Source organism: Cnephaeus nilssonii (assembly GCF_951640355.1).
Source record: "Cnephaeus nilssonii genome assembly, chromosome: 21".
In the NCBI taxonomy this organism is placed as follows: Eukaryota; Metazoa; Chordata; class Mammalia; order Chiroptera; family Vespertilionidae; genus Cnephaeus; species Cnephaeus nilssonii.
Genome location: NC_137092.1, coordinates 5,599,068 through 5,618,629, shown reverse-complemented (window position 1 = coordinate 5,618,629; position 19,562 = coordinate 5,599,068). Strand labels below are relative to the sequence as shown.

The window sequence follows — 19,562 nt, the reverse complement described above, 5'->3', positions numbered from 1 at the left end:
CACTGGGGCCCAGGCCCAGGGCAGGAGGGCCACTGTGCCAGTGCTTTAAGGGGGAGGTTAATATAATTGAAAGGATGACCCTAATGTTCTGGCCTCTCCAGATTTCCATATATATATACTAGAAGCCCATTGCACGAAGTTTCGTGCAATAGACTTTCACCTGGCTGCCAGCAGCAGTTTTCCTCTGGCCACCCGCTGATCAGAGCGCCTCCCGCCAGCGCTATCGGCTACCCCGAGAGGAACTTCAATCGGGAGGTGCTCCGATGGCGGGTGGCCAGAGGAAAACTGCTGCTGGCGGAAAACTGATGCAATCGGCCACCCGGAGTTCCGCATGGGTCCTTCCGCAGCGTCGGCCCTTTAGGCCGGCGGGAGGAGCGGGGGTCGGGAATTCGCGAGTCCCCGCCCCCCGCTCCTACCGCCAGCCAATCGGCCACCCTGAGTCCCGCCCCCCGAGACTCCAGCCGGCCCAATTGTGGGCGTAGCAGAGTGATGCAATTTGCATATTGCCTTTTTATTATGTAGGATATATGTTTTTTGGTTTTTTTTACTAGAGGCCTGGTGCACAACATTCATGCACTGGGGAGGGGGGGAAGAGGGGGTCCCTCAGTCTGGCCTGCACCCTCTTGAAGTCCGGGACCCCTCAGGGAGTGGGCCGAAGTGGGCAGGTGGACATCCCCCGAGGGTCCTTAGCGCTCCTGCCACCACCGCTGTGCTCGCCAGCCATGAGCCTGGCTTCTGGCTAAGCGGTGCTCCCCCTGTGGGAGCGCACTGACCATCAGGGGGCAGCTCCTTCATTGAGCGTCTGCCCCCAGTGGTCAGTGCCTGTCATAGCGACCAGTCGTTCCCCTGTTCGGTCGATTTGCATATTAGCCTTTTATTATATAGGATGCATTTCAGAAAGGAAGGTAGAGGGAGAGAGGGATAGAAACATCAATGATGAGAGAGAATCATTGATCGGCTGCCTCCTGCATGCCCCACACTGGGGATCAAGCCTGCAATCTGGGCATGTGCCCTGATCAGGAATTGAACCATGACCTCTTGGTTCATAGGTCAGTCCTTAACCACTGAGGCACACCAGCCAGCCTCACTGTTAGTCTTATCATTATATTACAAACATCTTCCTTTAAAATGCTCATGTTACCTGATAAATATAAAAATGAATATAATGGCATACTTCATTTATCGGTTAGAACCCCAGGATTTTTAGAGCTGGAGGGAAATCTTAGCTATCTGCTAACCTATTGATTCCTAATCTTTTCATCCCCTTGTCCCTCATGTTTTGAAATGCCTTTGTCTAACAAACAGGATTTAGAAAACAGTAATTCATTTCCCCTTTTATTAAGACATATATGGCTGCCAACTAGAATTTCTGATTAGCAGGGAATAACCAGTGTTACTACACTGAGTAATTCCTGACAGAAGCTAACACACACACACACACAGAAAAAACACATAATACTTTAGTCATGGAGAGATGGCGTGAAGCCATACCACCTTTGGATGTGTGGTTTCTGTTAGCCTTTCTTATTGAGAAGAGCACTTGGGTGCTGTATCTGAGGATACACCCCCCCCACCCGCCCCACCCCCCGCCCTGCCTGGACCTTCCAGAGCTGGCTAATGTGGAAGGGCTCTCTCTGGCCTCACTTTAACACACTCTTTGCTCTTTTTGTTCCTCTTTTTTTTTTTTTTTTCATTTGAAATAGGATTTCTCAGTATTTGACAAGCCCTAACCTCACACTCCCGCCTGAAGCCTTCAGTGACTACCTGTTACTCTCAGGAGAATTTTCAAACATGGCTTGCAAAGTCCTTCATGACCTGCCCCCTATCATGTTTCCTATCTCTTGGCATTCCCCCCTGAGCTACTTGTGGCTCCCCTTCCTTGCCTCTGAGCCTTCATACAAGCTCCTTCTGCCTGGATCTCTGTTTCTCTCTCCTTTTCCTTCAAACTGGCTAATCTCTTCTTCCTCCAGGAAGTCTTCTCTGATGCTCTCTTCACCCCGTGATTGATTTCGGCCCCCTTGTAGGTTCTCACAGTACAGTGACATGCATCCCATTGTTTTAGGCAAAACTGATAGATCCTCCCTTCCCCCAACTGGTGGGCGGAGTATGACTAACCTGCAGCCCGGAAATACCTGAGTACCTAACCAGGCACCTTGTATGGACATATACATTGACTAACCAATCAGCACCTGCCAAATACACTAAGCCCTTGTCCTAAGCCTGAGTGACTAACTATGTACCTTATATGGACCATATTCTAAGCGCCCATTCCTTCCCATTCCTCCCCTCAAAAGGTGTGCTCACCTCTGCTCTCCCCTTGCAAGACAGCCCGGCAGGTTTTTCCCCTAAGAAAGCCTGTAATCCTGGTTTTCGGCTCCCGACTGGTCTTTCACTGACAACCTAACCTCCAGTTCTCGGTGCTCACTCCTTTCTCTCAGAGTCACATCAACAAAGGAGGGTGATGTTGCTGTCCTTGGATAACCAAGGAGGAACCATTTAAAAATAGCATGGTTCAGGGAAAGCTGCCAGGACCGTGGCGACTTTGATCCCGCCTCTTCCTCTGTTAGAATTGGAATGAGGTGTCAGTTATCCTACCACATGGTATTGTTCAGAAAATTGCACTTTATGTGGGATTAACTTTAACGATAAAATGAAGCTATTTATATTTCAGACTCTCCTTGAATAGCTCTTCTGTTATCCATAAAGTTTTGTATATGCAACCCTCCATCATTTTTTTTAACTTACTGATTTGAGAGAGAGACATTGATTTGTTGTTCCATTTATTTATGTATTCATTGGGGATCGAACCTGCAACCTTGGCATATCAGGACGACACTGCAATTCGACCAAGGCCTCCATCAATTTCTATATTTCTGCAGTAGCCATTGTTGCTCTGTGGTTTTCAGTCAATTAAATGTCTAAGTTTTAGACCAAGTCATTAGTATTTTCTTGCCTGGTCACCTGACAATGTGTTTCACTTCTTTTGTCAGTGATTGGGAAGCCCTTAAAATCATTTACACATCCCCCCCGCACCTCCCTCCCCAACCACCACCACCACCACCACCACCACCACCACCACCACACACACACACACACACACACAGAGTTCCAAGTGGGTCATGTCTGCTTCTTGTTTGATGCATTGGGACACTGCACAGTATCTTGTTTGAATGGTTGAATCAGTAAAAATTAACTGCACTTTGCCCATATAATTGTTTCTTTCCTATTGTATCCCCAGTGGGTGAACCAGAAAAGCTTTCACAGTGGGGTGGCTTTGAAGACGGGGTGAGGTCTATCAGGTGAAAAGGGAGGAGCGGAGGCATATGTCAGGCAGGGAGGTGTGAAACGGCTTATGACTGAGGGACAGTCTAAAGTTCAGTGTGGTTAGAGTGTAAGGGTAGGCTGCTGGGGACCTTACATGCCACATGACTAAATCCATTGGAAGTGCAGTTCATCTGTTATAATGGGAACAGTACCCGCCGTTAAGGGCTGTTCTGAGAACTAGGTGGGCACTTAGTTCAGGCTTGACACACAGATGCCTTTTCTACTTTCCTTTTTAAGAGGAAGGTAAATATCACCCCGGCTTACAGACTTTACCCTATAAGCAGGGATATATTTAAAATATTTAACCACCTGTATAACCCAGGTACCACTCAGTCAAAACAGATGTGGCTCACAACCAACCAGCTGCAGAAGTTCTTTTGAGGAGATTAAGTGCCCTCAACTAGAATGAAGGAAAAACAGACACAGGATAACCCAGCTATCCTGGGAAATGGTTCCTGACTCCCTCTAGGATTTTATCTAGTCCATAATAACCCATCTCAGGCCCAAACAAGCTAATTTAACTTGTATTTGTGGACACTTTATGAGGCTGGCCTCAATGCCATCCGAGAGAAAGCTCAACTGGAAAGGAAGGGAACCAACAGGCTAAGTGTTTGATGTGTCCTCTCGTTTGGACTTCACTCAATCTTGGGAGGTGAGGCATCATTAAATGCATTTGGAAACTGAGGCTTTGGTTGATGATGGCTGATTCCTCAACAGGTGTAAGAGGCTGCTAGCCCAGGGCGTGTTGCTTCCGAGGATGCTCTTTTCTCTGAAGGATCCAGAACCCTTCTTTCTGCAGTTTAAGATTCAAGGACATTTACCATTTCCCACTCCCCCGTCACGCCATCCAGCCCACGTTCAAGAAAAACAACTTGAAAGGTATGTTTTTATTTCACACAAAAATGTGACATGCAATATCCATCCCCTAATAAACTACAAACTCTTGGAATACAGAATAAAAAAGGAAATTCATCCAGTCTTGATGAGACAAAAAGATTTGGTTTCACAAAGCTGAAAAAATTCGTTACAAAGTCTCTGTTGTATAAATATAGTCAGTCATATCTTTAATGTAGAGTCAGACAAAAAATAAATAAAAAAGGTTTTGTTGGCATAAGAAATCCCCTGGTCCTTGACTATGCCACAATCTTCATTTGTATTCCCAGCCAAATACAGGTCACATCCACATGATGAGAGTTACTTGTGTATTCTAGGACTTTAGGTTACCAAATAGGGTTTAAATATTTTATCTGCTGAGCCCACACTCCCTCCCCCCAATAGCTTATACAAACCACCATAGCCTTAGCTTAAAGGCATAAGGCTTTTCCCATATACCCTCTAACATGTGTCTATTCTAAAGTTCATTGTGGTGATGCACGCACAATTCTGTGAGTTCACTAACATCCATTGAATTGTGCATTTTAATTGAGAGAATTGTGTGGTATTTGAATTACAGCTCCAAAGAGCTATTAAAAAGTATCTAACATGTGTCTAAGTTGCCAGGGGAGCTACAGGTAGACCCGATAGCGTAACTCAGGCGTTCCTGGCAGGACACAGGGAAGATCCACAGGAGTCAGTACACTGGGGATGGTGCAAAGGAGATCCTTAAAGTACTATGACTACATCAGTGGGGTTTGAGGTTGCTCTGGGGACACTCAGTTTCAAGATGTCAGAATACAGAAGTCAGTGGGGTATGTACTTTGTCCTACAGCTCCTAGAATAGTCTAAGCATATCCTATGGCCCCTGTCGCAAAAGCAAGTTATTCAGTGGGCAAGCAGATGTCCAGGTTGTTGCTGAGGCTGCAGATAACCTTGGGCTGGAGCTCAGGAGCTGGCTGTCTGCATCCTTTTGGAGAAATTCCAACCGGGCCACAGTGTCTGCGAACCTGACTCCCACAAGAGGGGGAGAATTTGGATACCCAAAGGAAAGCTTCTAGGTGTATTGAGTCAGAGGGCTGTTTGCCAGAGTCACGCAGGGCTCCCGTTCTCGCGGACCCTTTTAGAAGACCATTTCTGGGACAGCAATGGCGAATGAAGACCAGCAAACCATTTTGTGGCAGACAAACCACTTAGAAATGCCACCTGCGTCCTGTTCCTACCATCTGGTCACCAATGACCATCCAAGAAGGGAGACGGGCACAGGCCATGGGCATCTGGGCCCTTGACCAAGGGATGGTCATTCTAGCCTGATAGTGATGGAGGGAGAATGGTCAGTGGTAGAAAGAAAAAGGAAACTTAAGCCCTTGCTCTGGTTTTTACCATTCTAGTTAAAGTTCATCCATTATAGGTGGTGTAAGAGTGGAGAAAAGGGCCACAGAGGACACGCACTTTACTCACCTTTCAAAAGGGATGCTGCCAGGAATCGGGGCCAGAAGTCTTTTTAGTGGGCTGGCACACAAAGAAGATGAGAACAGCAAAAAGGGAGGACAGGGGCTTGAAAGTGTGAAGTGTCCCAGTTGGGTGAACTCCTTGTTCAACTCCCTTTGTTTTTCCTCCTTAAACACTGGTCTGGTTCTGCTGCTGGGTTTGGGGCCTGGGAGTCAATTCCTTTTCTGGCCAGCCTAGACGTTATATACTCTGTGGCTGAGTAGAAGAATTACACTTATAAGCCGACATCACCACCTCAGGTCCCCCCCACTGTGGGCTGGATCCCCCAGTATGGCCCTGTGAAAACCATGGCCTCCTTACGTTCTTTCAAAATAAGATACCCCTGTAGCATGATATGGCCCAAACCTCAAGGAATGGGGCACTCAAGGATGGGGAATTGTCCTCACTGACAGGATTTGTCATCTCTCCGGGTAAAAAGAAGTAGGACATCGGGGTTTGGGGCTTACCTAGTTTTCTTTAGTGTCATAGGGAGATAGTGGGAAATTTTTAAAAAAAAAAAAGCAGGGGGAGTAGATCCACTAGGGCCTTGGGCATTTTCTCAGTGAACTTTTTTCTTTGGCTCCAGTGAGAATATTTCTCTCTTACTTAAGAAAAGAAAGGAAGTACCTAGTTTAAAGAACAAAACCAAACCTTCCTTATTGCCTCTCTTTGTGCTTATCAAGCCTTCTTACCCAGGCCTTACTCACCCAGCCCTCAGACTATCCATCACACTTAGAGTGAGCTATTTACCCAGGAGAGATGAAGCCAGGACACCATGAAGATGGTGCATCAGGGACACCAATACCCTCCTCACCCAGCCTCTCTCTGAAAGAGATCAAGAGCGAGGGCACATGATCAGGGAAACTCCCCGCTGCTTCCACCCTTTAATAAGGGGACAGAGGAATGGTTTCTATACTTAAGAAAAGAGAACGCGCTTCATTCTAGGGCTGTAAGAGTTATGAGCAGATGAAGCTATGGCTCTGATGGCTGGACCATTTTGGGAAACAAGATGCAAGCAAGGGAGTAATATACAAAGTTGGGTATATTTGGCAGGTTTGAGGCAAGCATAAAGGAGAGTTTGGGTACTCTATAAAAAACACACAAAAGATCTAAAGTTCAAACTTCTGATAAGGCCACAATGAAGAGATTTCCAGCAGTGGGTGTTGCAGGAAGCTGGCACCAAATCGCCACAGGCTTGCAAGGTGGTGTGCCAAGGTGAGGAGGCAGGAGAGGCAGGGCAGTGCCTCTCACAGGTCCATGTCTGGGCCTCCTGAGGATGTCTTCAGTGGCACCGAGTCAAATCCATCAGGAGTCCTCTGAAAGAGAGATGGTGACAGGAGCTGGCTGCTGCACAGGGGCAGGTTTGGGGAACAAAGGAGAGAAATGGAAAATAGGTGACAGAAAGAACCCTTGTGGAATTCCTGCTTTCAGTGGCTTTGTGGAAACATAGACATAAGGTTCCCTCTATTCTTGCTCCCTTCAGTTAGCCAGAGGATAAGAACAATCTTTAAAACCCTCTGCTTTGCATCTTTGTGGAAGTTCCAGAAAGACTCAAGCGTCCCAGGGTAAATTGTTCTCCAATAAAAAATAAAAAATCAAGGCCTAAGGAGGCCAAGGAGCCACCCTGGTAGGTCAGCACAAAGGATATGAGATTCGGCTGTCTAAGCACCCACCCTCCTTTCTTTGCTCCCCATCCCTCCTGGCCTCTCCTACTGTCTTACCCCCCTCCCTGCCCACACCTGTTGGGATGAGTTGGTTCAGGGCACCAGTGACGTGTGAGGACTGGCTAAGTGGGGCTGCAGAGGGCTGTGGCCCTGGAGGAGTTGCTTAGATGCTCACTGCTGGCCTCACGCCCAGTGACAGTGCTGTCTGACTTGTATTAATGAGCTTCAAACTCACTCACCCACCCATGGACACCAACACTCCCAGGTCAGAATTGCTCAGTGCTGAGCAGCTTAGACTTAGCTATGACTCAGCCCCCAGGGGGCCAGGGCCAAACATTTGGGGAACAGCACCCACCACTGGCCAATGGAGAGCCTGCCTTCTACAGAAGTTGATCTAGAGATCACCTCTTCCCCTCCTTCCAAAAGAAAAGAAAGGGGGGAAATGATTCTTACAACACGGATGGTTCACTACTCCTCCTGGAAGTTGAAAGGCCCAAACAGTTCATCAACTGGAGTTGGGAGAGAAGGAGCCTGGTCAAGAGCAGCGTTGGGCCCCAGGGAAAAGAGTATTGGTATGAAAATACAGAAGGCAGAAGCCAGGATTTTCAGGGTGGGGGGAACAGAAGAGTGTGGCAGGTGGGGAGCAAAGCAGTGGTCCCGGAACAACGTGGGGCCATTCAGCGCCCATGGACTGGTGTCTTCTCCAGCCCTCCAGGCTGACCTCAGTGCGCTGGCCAGGCTCCCTACCTTGGAGGTAAATGATTTGATCTTCCCAAAGAGGGTCTTCTTGCTGGTATAGAGGAGGTCATCCTCCACGTCCTCGCCTTCCATGATGGCGCAGCTGTCGGCTGCTGGCAGGTCGTAGTCCTTGAGGGAAGCATTCATCACCAGCTTGGAGTACTTGTACTCTAGTCTGTGAAACGGGAAGGGGAAACGGGAAGGGGAAAGACAAGACACCAAAATGTGGAATAAGCAGAAAGAGGGAGAGAAGGTGGGCTATGAGCAGATCTTCCCATTCCATGGGAAAGGAAACTCAAGCCTAGAAAGCGGTGTTAGGCTGGGCATATAGCTAAGCAATCTTGGCTCCCAGGTCAGCGACCTTTTTTCCTTAAGGCTGGCTATTTCTTTGATCTAAAAGCTTAATAGAAATATTGGAATTAGCCGAAACCGGTTTGGCTCAGTGGATAGAGCGTCGGCCTGCGGACTCAGGGGTCCCAGGTTCGATTCCGGTCAAGGGCATGTGCCTTGGTTGCGGGCACATCCCCGGTGGGGGGTGTGCAGGAGGCGGCTGATCGGTGTTTCTCTCTCATCGATGTTTCTAGCTTTCTATCCCTCTCTCTTCCTCTCTGTAAAAAATCAATAAAATATATTTAAAAAAAAAAAAAAAAAGAAAGAAATATTGGAATTATAAAGTCGCTTTTATAATTATTAACAACAAATTAAGGATGCTCTTTGCTTTGCTTTGGAGACTCTAACAGCTATTTATAGACTGCCATGTGGTACCATCCCTCTTCAGGAGTCAGGACAACCAAGGCATACCCGGGATAAGTGGCTCAGCAAGTCTCTGGCCAGGGTCACGGGGTCTGTGGCTGACTCCAGAAAAAAGCTCCATGAATTAACTCTCTTAGATGATCTCCTCCCAGCCCTGTCCATCCCCAAACTCCAATACCCATCATCATGTACTTTTGATTCTTTTTCCAAAAGTAGCAGGTCAAGGCGGTGAGCAGGATGGCAGTACAGGTGCCCGCAGAGATGCCCACTTTCAGCCAGAAATCTATAGTTTTGCAGATGGTGATTCTCTGCTCAGGCAGAGAGTCGCCGCCCACGCATAGCTTTGGTTCTCGCCACACATAGGTAGTCTTCTGTTGGGGAGAAAAACAAGCAACTCAGATATCACATTCCCTTGTCTCCTGGGAAGTCTCCAAGCAGAGAAACCTACCTGGAGCCCAGCCACGCAGCTGCTGATGATAGCGTGGTAGTCATCGGCCGAGCAGAGCGGACAAGCGGCTGCGCTCTCCCACAGGAAGTGGAAGGTACAGCCATCACAGGTCCCATCAGGGCACGTGCTAGGAAGCAAAGAGGAGACTTGCGCTCACTCGCTGGATCAGTGGAGAAAATCTGCTTGGAGTCTACCATCGCAGAGCTTGCCCGGTCCATCTTCTCCTTGCCAAACTGTTAGCCTCACCAGGATCCTCCCAACTAGGCCTTAACTCGGGTTTTGCTCTCTAATTTCCCTGATGACAAGATGCCTCCCCGACCTCCACTGGGCTCCCCACCCTGTGCGTTTCTGCTGACATCAGATGAGAGCCAGTGTAAGGTGTCTGAGCTCTAGCATGCTGCCCAACCAACGCCTCAGAGGCTCCTGTTCTCTCCGTGGGCGTGTGACATTTTGCAAAAGCCACTTTGATGCAGCTTCCGGGCGGTGGGAGTCAAGGATGGACTTTAGGTCATGGATATTTAGTTCCTTTCCTGTGATGTTGATAACAACAAGAACAGGGATCTTACATTGTGGAGTCAAATGTCCTGTTTTGCTCCCCATCTCCCTGGTCAGTTGTTTAGGAGCAGCGTTTCCCAAACCGTCTCCCTCAAGGCACTAGTGCCCCTTGAGATGTTAGTTGTGTTATGTGAAAAAGAAGGTGGGAGGGGGACGGAGATGAGGGGTGCTGTAATCAGATTAGTTTGGGAATTCTCGATTTACTGCACTCAGCTCTTGAACTCAGAATTGGATCTTTTAGTCATGGAGGGATTTCTAGGATTCCCTAAACCCTTATTAATCCTAATTATAGCAAGTACACACCAGGCACCCTGAGAAGTCCTCAGGTCTCAGTGTCTTATTTCATTCTCACAAGAACCCCCCCGAGGGAACTTCTTATTATCCCCAAGTTATAAATAAGGGAGAAGAAGCCTACAGAAGAGGAGAAATGTACCCACGACAGCAGGGCTTGTGAGCAGGGGAGATGAATGGCATCTGGCTCTCGGCCCCAGCAGTTCGCCACTTTGCTATACAGCTGACCCCATAACGGTCTATGGTCTGGGAATGTGAGGGCAGCTTTGCCTCTTCCCTCTGCTCCATTCTCGACATCTGAAGATGGAGGGTTTGGAGCACAACCGTGTTCCCAAGAGCCCAGTAATGGATCTCAGACTGTTTTCTCGTTTGCTCTTTTTTGGTAATCTTTGCCTCTTGGATGGAACAAGTCCAAGGAGGGGCGACTTTGTTACCCCTTTACCTGGGCAGGGACAGACTTCCCGGGGCAGGCTTCAGCGGACTGCATCTGACTCGGATGGTGGTGGCCCTCCCAGAACTGCAGGACTGAGTCACCTCATTGGACCTGCAGTGAAAGCCAGCCCCCATGGGGGAAACGAGTCACTCATCTGTGCCATTGGAGAGCCACTAAGTGAAGTCAACATGGAGCGGGTCCCTTGCTGGGGAAGTCAGGACTTGGGCTGTAGCCTGACACACAGGGAGTGCACAGGCCGTGGTTTACTTGGAGCAAGTAGGGATCTGGAAGCTGTGGTCAAGGGGAAATGCACTGGTCCAGGAAAGGTCAGCGTGTGCAGAGCACTGAGTGTCCTTAGGTGAGAAGAGAAGTCTACAGACCATCCAATGCTACTCCCTGTCTCCAAGGCAGACCTGCCCAGGAATACCCAAGAAGCTGGGATCAGGGGACTCCCAGCCGTCAGCTATCATTGCTAGGCAGACCTGTTAGACCTTGGGCATGGTCTGGCTTGATAAGTATTAAGTGGCAAGAAGGGGGTGGGGCATGCAACAGAAATTGTGGAGGAGCCCTAAATTGCACTTGCATTAGTCTGGCCTCCCATCGTCACCTATAAAAGAAGATCACGTCCGGTATTCCCAAGGATTCTGGGTGGAACAGTTCAGCTGGAGAGGTGATCCCATCCATAGTCATATATGTTGTCACCCCTGCCAAATCAGAGCTCCTGATTAGTTCTCACTGGCAGCCACTTCAATTCTTTCACTCCTGTGAACGTCCAATCTTCCTTTATCTCATCACATCCCCTAGTGGCTCATGAAAGGGTGAACCGCAGATTTGTCAGAAGCCCCTGGGGCACTAGGCACCCCAGGATGAATAGGAAACAGGTCAGAGGTTGGGCCCCTCCTCGGGAGCCCTTTACCTCGGAGCCTGGTAGCCTCACTCTCTCTTACAGGCCTTACAGGCGTACACACTCAGACAGGCTGGAGCAGCTGGACTACTCACCCACAAGCCGGTCAGCGAGGCTGACAGGCTGCGAGGACACGCCAGCCTTGTAGCCTGTCACCTCTGGAGGAATGATGAGCGCCTGGCAGACGTAGGCCGCGATGGATTTGGAGAAACCTGCCTCCCCCTCAGGAATCCGGAGGTCAGTGACATTCTCAGTGCACACAGCCATTTTCTTACCCTGGGCAGGGGTTGTGGGGAGGAAGAAATAGGAAGGAGAGAATGGTCACAGAGCTTTCAAAGGGAATGGGAACATTTTTTTTTTATGTCTAAAATTTTTAGCCTTCTGATGGCATGTTGCAGTGGAATGATTCATCTCAGATCTAATTATAAGGAGCTTAAAAAAAAAAAGCTAAAAATAAGGCCTAGGTGTCCTAGTTTCTGGAACTCTGGCCCAGGGGACCCCAGTCTTTTTGTTTCATTGGAGTCATGTGGGGACCCTATATGAGCACGGTTGTAATGGTGGCAACTGATTGGGAGATCTAATCTATCCATTAAGGGCCTTCCTTACCATAGTCAGTTTTCTAGATGGATACTGAAATATGTAACTGATCCCAAGGAAGGTTTTTGAACATCTGGCCTGGGTCCCATTCCTTCTCTGTGTCTCCCTTGGTGCAGTGATTCCGCCATGCTGGTCTCTGAAGCCCTTCCCAGACAGCAGCTCCCAGACCCCATCACTAGCCCCTTCCCTGCCTTGAGATAGGCCATCTTAGGACCAAGTGGAACCTATTCCATTTATTAAAAAGAATCATTAAGAGAGCCCTAGCCAGTTTGGCTCAGAGGATAGAGTGTTGGCCTGCACACTGAAGGGTTCCGGGTTTGATCCTGGTCAAGGGCATATGCCCGGGTTGTGGGCTCGATCCCCACTGTGGGGCGTGCAGGAGGCAGCCAATCAATGATTCTCTCTCATCGTTGATGTTTCTATCTCTCTTTCTTCCTCCTGCGTAGTTTTTATATACTCGTGAGGAAATGAAGGTCAGGGAGGAGTAAATGGACAACTTACTTAAAACACTTTTATTTTCCTAAATTTTTATAATCCAAATGACTTAATTTTAAAGGAGGGAGTCCTCAAAGAGAGTAGTAATCATTTGAAAGCCTTTCATCTCCTCAATCTCCTGCCTGAAGGTTTGCTAGCTCTTCTTCTGTGTCCATCTCTGAGCTCCGGTCCACTGGTAACCCCTTTCAGTTCTCATACCATCGGCTCTCGCACACCTTACCTGGTTTCCACAGAGACTGAAGGTGAAGTGATGGAAATATTTCAGCCCTTTGGAAGTGAAGCTTGGCCCTCCAGCCAGAGAGACAGGCTCTGCCAGAGCCGAGAAGTTGTAGTCTAACAACCGGCTCCCAGAGCTGACTGAGAAGGTGCAGTCGTTGTAGCACAGAGAGTGGATCTGAGGGGAAAGAGGTCGTCAGGCCGGCTGCAGCAGGGCCTTTGAGGGGACCGCAGCAGAGACCCAGCCCGGTGCAGCCCACGTGGGTAGAAGAAGAAGCAAGGAGTGCGGGTAGGCACTAGAAGTGAAGCAGCGGCTGGTGGGGCTTATGTACATCTTGCCATTCAATCATTAGCACATGTATGATGTACGAACCCAAACCTATTGTTTTCTAGTAAGTAGTTGGATCAGATTCCATAGCTTTGTCCCTATGCTTAGATTATAGAACTCTCAAGGCACAAGATAGCTGTTCTTACTTTCAGGCAGAAGACAACAAACGAGGTGCTAACTTGAAGAAGGGAGTCCAGATGGCAGGAGAGAAACTACACGCCTTGACCCTCCCCCCATTTTAAACTAATTGAACCCTAATTCCTCTTTCCCAGGGTCTCTGTAGGAAACTGAACTTCAAAGGGGGCTTTATTCCCCATAAACCCCTTCCTTACTCCGTTTTAGGGTCCTCATTCAGCATCTGCCTTACACAACTGTCATTCCCTCCCTTGGCAGCAGAGGGAGCCCGAGGAGAACAAGTGTGTGGCTCAAGTCCAGGAAGCCCCAAAGAGGTTGCCAGGATCTGCAGAATGTTGCACTTACTGCACAGCTAAACTGAGCAACGTTTGCAGACTGTACATAATGCCTTACAGATGTATGTCCATGTGGTTGTGGTCAGTAAAATACAAATTCACTTAAAAGCATTAATGAATGCTTAAGAGCTTTTAGCTGTAGTACTTTCCTAGATTCAGACAGTACGTGGCCAACCGCACTGCTTTATAAGAAACCACTTGGATAGAGGACAGCAATGCCAGTTAACCGTATGTCCCAACAAAGGTGGGTTACCTGCCCAAAGGCGAGGGGGCAGATTCCCATGATAATGGGCTGGAGTGAAGTAGGTCTGAATTGGAGCCACAGGTCCCACTGTTTCTTCCCTTCAGGCCTCTGCCCAGATGCCAAATAACCCTCTGGACCAGACGGTCACAGATCTCCCTTACCCATCTCTTGAAGATGAGACTTGTCCACGACTGAGGCCTAGCCCCTGACTGCCAACTTCTACAGGTAAGTTGGTCACAGCCTGGATGGGTGTCCTCCAAGACTCCACCCTGGGAGTAGGCTACGGGGCATATGCCCGGGTTGTGGGCTCGTGCCCGGGTCAGCCCCTCCAGAACCCCATCTAGGACCTGGTACCCTCTGAGGCTGAGGTGAGGATGCACGACACGCTGCTGGCACCTTGTTGCTCTGGGTCCCTGAACCACAGGGCTTGCAGGCCTGGACTCCATAGGGCTGGTGGGCTTTCAGGATGGTGTTAGGGGGGCAGGAGTGGCAGGTTCCTGAATCCCGGTTAATGTAGTGGCCAGCAGGACAAGAGGTACAGGAGGAGCCCATGTCAGAGGCTTCCAGGGCGCAGGGCCGACAGTAGGAGGCCACCCCATTCATGGCATTGGTGACATTGATGGAATAGATCTTGGCGATATCGTTGGTGTACTTTCTGCCCTGGAAACAAAGAAACAAGAGGAAAGCGGGCAGAGGCCTGAGACACCAGCAGCAATTGAGTTCTCTGGAAATAGTAAATTACTGCTTAATCTTTTTTATCCTGTGATACTTGAGAAAAATCTGATAAGCACCTTATTCTTCTTGTTCACTTAGCAGTAGCCCTTTATGTACATTTAGTGTCATTTTTTAAAGCAAATCTGAACCATTTAAAAATGATGTCTACAAATATTAAGTGCCATGTGGGAAATATGCAGTAGATATTGTTATATGAAAAAAGCAGGTCTTGCCCATGGCCAGTGTGGTTCAGTTCATTGGAATAGCATTCCGTGAAGAGTGTCACGGGTTTGATTCCCAGTCAGGGCATATACCCAGGTTTAGTTCCTGGTTGGGACGTGTGTGGGAAACAACTGATTGATGTTTTCTCTCTCACATGGATGTTTCTCTCTCTCTCTTACCATCTCCCTTCCTCTCTCTCTAAAATCCATTTTTTAAAAAGAAAGAAAGAAAGAAAAGGCAGGTCTTTTATCTGTGAAAGGAAACAAGTATTTGTAGAATATCTCCTGGATAGGAGGATAGGAGGTACTTAGATGTTAACTGGTTTTTCTCTGGGTAGTAGGATTATAGGTGATCTCTCTCTCTCTCTCTCTCTTTCTCTCTCTCTCTCTCTCTCTCTCTCTCTCTCTCTCTCTCTCTCTCTCTGTCGGCTTCTTTTTACCTTCTAAGTTTCCTGCAATTAATTTGCATTACGTTGAGTGAAAAAAATAAAACCAGCGTTGTTATTATTACAAACAACAACAGGGATGAATAGGGTGTACCAGGTGAGGCACACACTTGTCCTCAGGGCAGGGCTGCTGAGGGGACAAGGTAAGGCGTTTGGACAAGGCTAGATGCTTTTCAGGGGCCTGGAATAGGCAGTTCTCTGCTTGACCCCTTAAGATCCTGCTAATCCTTGGGGTCGGACCCTCCCACTCCCACTCAAACTAATGCTGAGGATCCTCCTGGGTTCAGAGGTCTCTCTGGGAGCCAGGGGTCTGAGAAGGGGAGGCGCTTACGATCTCGTGGAAAGTGGTCCTCTGGAAGGCCCAGGTGAAGCTCACGGTGGCGTTCTTCTCGACGATGTAGGTGAAGGACTGCTTGCCTTTAGAGCCTTTCCACGTCTCCACGGGGGTGTTGGCCCTAGAATTCACACCCTGAACCCCAGACAGACAAGTGAAGAAGGCGCGGTGGCTGGGTGGCTGCCGGGGAAGAGGGCACTCGTGCCGCTGCCATCCCGGGGGCCATCACAGTTGGCCAGACCCACGTGAAACGGGGAGGCCCCTGACGGACAGTCTGGGCCCCTCCCCTGTGAAATCACTACGAGCAGGTGTGTCAGTTATGTTGATGCACCAGTGGGGCCGAGGAGGCCAACCCTCCCAATAGCCCTTCCTGGGGACCCCATCGCAAGCAAAGAAAGGAAAACATACCACCATGAAGTAGAGCTCACAGTTCACAGAACAGATGGTCTCAAAGACAAATGTGATCCTGGCCACCTCTTTGTTCTCTGTGTCCGCCATCACCGACTGTGGAGGTCTGTGGGCCAGAAGTTAAAAGTCAGTTCAGAGGCCGGGCGGTGCTTATTTTACGAGCCCAGAGAGTGGCAGAGGGTCTGCTGGGGGGCGTCATGGATTAAGCTCCTGGTATGTTGGAAAGAGCATGTACAAAGTCCAATCCTGCCCCATAGGTATGTGACCTTGACACAGCCAAACTATAGTTTTCTCATCTGTAAAATGGAGGTAATAATATCTTTCTTATTTACCTCCCATCACTGTGGTGAGATCCAAAGTCATACCAGATGTGGAGGTGCTGTGTAAAATGCCATGTAGCCTCACAAGCAGAGTGCGGTCCCCAGACCAGCAGCATCGCGTCATTAGAGCTCATTAGACATGCAGAACTTGGGCCCCTCCTAGACCCCCTGAGTCAGAATCCGCACATTGACATGATCCCCAGGTGATGAACATGGGCATTAACGTTGTAGAAGCACCGCTATCATGAGATGCACATTGTCTACATTCACTTAGCAGCTCTCTCTTGGGGATGGTGAGAGCTTTGCCTGGGTTGAATGAGCAGATAGATCTGCTTGTAATCTCTCCAGCAAAGTTCTCAGGCTGCTCCTTCCTTTGGGGAAGAGAGAGCCATCTACAAAGCCAAAGCGGGGAAGGAGTGGGTGAGGTGCAGAAGCCTTTACTATGGTGATCAGATTTGCAAGTCAAAACGTGCCCCCAGAAAAGCCTAAAGAGTTTTCTTATCTCTCAAACATGAGCTATATCTGCTCAGCCCTGAGTAACATAAATGAAGGGAAGGGAAACGAATATCTTCCGAGCCACCACCGTGGACCGAGCACCGTGGCAGGGATGGAAAGGAGGGAGCTTGGAGGAGGGAATGGAGAGGCCAGTCTGGCAATCAGGAAGCCCAGTCACTGGTTCCCCTTCATCTTTCAAGTGCACAAGAGTTCACTCGGGCTTTGGAAATCCACTCAGGGCCTTCTCCCGGCTTTGGCCATTTGCTTGAATTCTGAGGACCTGCAGGCCCAAGCTCACAGTTGTGCTAACAAGTGGACTGAAGAGTCATCTCAGCCTGAGTTAGTCCAAATTCACACTGTCAATCCCCCTGGTTTTACAGACCAGGGGCCTAACACCTATAGGGGCACGATGACTCCCACGTTCACAAAGCCAGTAGGAGTAGGTGACAACGTTCAAGTGCCCTGTCTTCCAGTCCAGTGCTCATTCCATAGTCCCACACCGCCTGGAGTATTTTTTTTTTTTAATGGCAAACAAATAGCTTTTTGTCCTAGTCTTCTTGAGTAAGTGGATAAATATGATGATAAGAACAATCCCTCCCAATCTTCTTGCCCCAAATAAAAATGAACTGTCTATGGCACTTCTGGTCCTATTAAAAAAATTTTTTTAATTGTATCTGATGCTGTGAGGAGGAAGACTTTAAGTAGCATGTGGCCAGTGAATGGAAGGAGCTAGCTGGGACGGGAGAGTGGTAGGTAGGTTAGCATGGGCAGCGACCAAGACCCTGGGTCAGGTTCAGGTTCACACTGTCAGACCATTGCCGTGCTCCCTCTGTCTGAACTGCTCCTTCAGCATGCAGAGCCCTCTCCCTACTGCATTCCACGGTATGTGGGACATGCATGTGGCCAAGGTGGTGCTGGCTTCCCCATAGTTTTGCATTCCTCACCTAAATCCTGGCACAACCAGAGTGAGGATCATGAAGTCGTTGTCCGAGGCTCCAGCAGCCGTGTAAATGTAATCCCCGGCCACCTCCCAGCCTGGAAAGGAGAGCAGAGAGTTAACGCCCCAGTGGCGTTGGGTGCAGGGCATGCGTGCGCCCAGATGACACTCTGGAACCCCTGCCGGACACTACCATGTTGCACCTGTCCCACGACTTCGGTCAAAGACTCTGAAGCTCTCAGAGCAAGACCTCTGGGGCATGTGCGTGCTGTTTCTAGTTCAGTTTTTGTCTCTGAAGGAGATTTGGCAGAATACATGCCCATGGGGAGTGGAACTTTCCAGGGAACGCATGGCCCGGTTAGCTCTTTTCCCCCTAGACATCATGAGTGTGAAAACATGTGAGGTAGGAAGAGCCCCCGTGGGTGGGGTGTGCTGGGAGCCGAGAGTGTGTGGCAAGGGGAGAGGCCCTTACCTGTCATGCCCTTGTACTCAAAGTTGGTCCCACTGAGAACGGTCGTTTCCATGTTCGTGGGCAGTGTGTTCCACCATTTGTATTCGAATCCCACGACAGGCTCAGTCCCAGCTGGGCAGTGGCTACAATCTGGGGGGACCACAGATCCATGCATTCAGCAAGAAGGCTGCAGCCCCCCTGACCGGGGCTGCTGTCACACAGACAAGTGGCAACTGTCATGGGCAGCTGAGTACTGCTGCTCAGTGATATGAAGTTGACCCAAAACATCTGGCAGTGTATTTAACAAGCTCAGCTGCACAGGCTGACCCTTCCTTCCCATGTCCCAGCTATCCTCCTCGCCCACCTCATTTTTCCTTTCCAAACGTAGCCGTATCTTCTGGTCTGATCCAACAGTTCATGTTATTTGTTACATTATGAGCAGTACATGCATTCCCATGAATAGGGACACAAATTCCCCCAACTCCTCTCTGCAGCATGTCTCACAGGTCCATATGTGTCCAGCTGGCCATCCCAGCTCCCAGACCTTCCGGTTAGCATCCCTGCCACCTGCTGGGAGCCTCTGGGGGGAGGATGGGGCCCTGCAGGCCTGGGTCGCAGTCGTAGTTGGAATGAGAAGAGCAGGCAGTTCATTCTCAAGTGTGACTGTGACCTACGGACAGAGCCCACCCTGACTGCTCGTCTCCTGAACTTAGTCCTCGGGGCTGTCCCAGCCCTCACTGCCTCCCTCGGAAGGACAGCTGGCCACCCTGTGGGTGCTGTGCAAATGGGTGAGATGCAGGGACCAGGCAGGAAAGGGGGTTACCAGAGCCGTTGGAGTAAGAGCCAGAAGGGCAGGGCTCGCAGGTGCTGTTGTCGGTTTTGAAGAAGCCTGGGTTGCATGGCGGGCAGCGGGTCTTCACGCCGGAGGCGGGCAGCTTCACGGCCCCCTCGAGATCCTCGTTACAGATCTTCGGCTGGGCCCATTTGTACATGAGCTGCGTCTGCAGAGATGGATCAAGGACGGCTCAGCCTGTACGCAGCCTGTACGCAGCTTAGCACATCTTTAGGAAAATTGACTTTGAGGACGGGGAGATTCTGGGCTATAGTGCAAACTCCACCAGGGCGGGGATCTTTATTTTGGTCATTGATGTATCCCCAAGCGCCTAGCCCAGCGCCTGGCACACTGTTGTGCTCAGTAAATGCATTTGAATGCATGTTGACTGGATGAAGGGGGATATACCTAATGATGACTTGTGTGACATGGGGTGGGGGGACCACTTGTCTTCAGAGAAAGCTCGGATTCCAATGTAGAATCTTATTACTACCAAGGTCACCGGAAAAGCAGCTGGTAAATCCCAGAGCACAGAAAGGCATGGATGGGATTCCCAATTTGTCTCCTGGGTGCTGTCTTT

General features: G+C 49.4%; 1 protein-coding gene across 5 annotated transcripts in view; it reads right to left on the bottom strand.

The window, feature by feature from the left end:
• Window positions 1-6,672: 6,672 nt before the first annotated feature.
• The window catches only part of ELAPOR1 (endosome-lysosome associated apoptosis and autophagy regulator 1), a gene marked incomplete at both ends in the record, with an annotated part of 40,982 nt that continues 28,092 nt past the window's right edge, over window positions 6,673-19,562 (bottom strand). For 2 of the 5 annotated variants that reach the window (XM_079761638.1, XM_079761640.1), the window contains 14 exons: window positions 6,673-7,004; window positions 8,100-8,265; window positions 9,036-9,214; window positions 9,292-9,418; window positions 10,580-10,681; window positions 11,178-11,274; window positions 11,570-11,750; window positions 12,787-12,960; window positions 14,221-14,484; window positions 15,537-15,674; window positions 15,948-16,053; window positions 17,707-17,797; window positions 18,172-18,300; window positions 18,974-19,151. In XM_079761638.1, the coding sequence (XP_079617764.1) occupies window positions 6,936-7,004; window positions 8,100-8,265; window positions 9,036-9,214; window positions 9,292-9,418; window positions 10,580-10,681; window positions 11,178-11,274; window positions 11,570-11,750; window positions 12,787-12,960; window positions 14,221-14,484; window positions 15,537-15,674; window positions 15,948-16,053; window positions 17,707-17,797; window positions 18,172-18,300; window positions 18,974-19,151 (2,001 nt within the window). Of the gene's footprint in view, window positions 7,050-7,805; window positions 7,862-8,099; window positions 8,266-9,035; window positions 9,215-9,291; window positions 9,419-10,579; window positions 10,682-11,177; window positions 11,275-11,569; window positions 11,751-12,786; window positions 12,961-14,220; window positions 14,485-15,536; window positions 15,675-15,947; window positions 16,054-17,706; window positions 17,798-18,171; window positions 18,301-18,973; window positions 19,152-19,562 lie in introns of all 5 variants that reach the window. The other 3 variants (XM_079761636.1, XM_079761637.1, XM_079761639.1) reach the window with 3 other exon arrangements.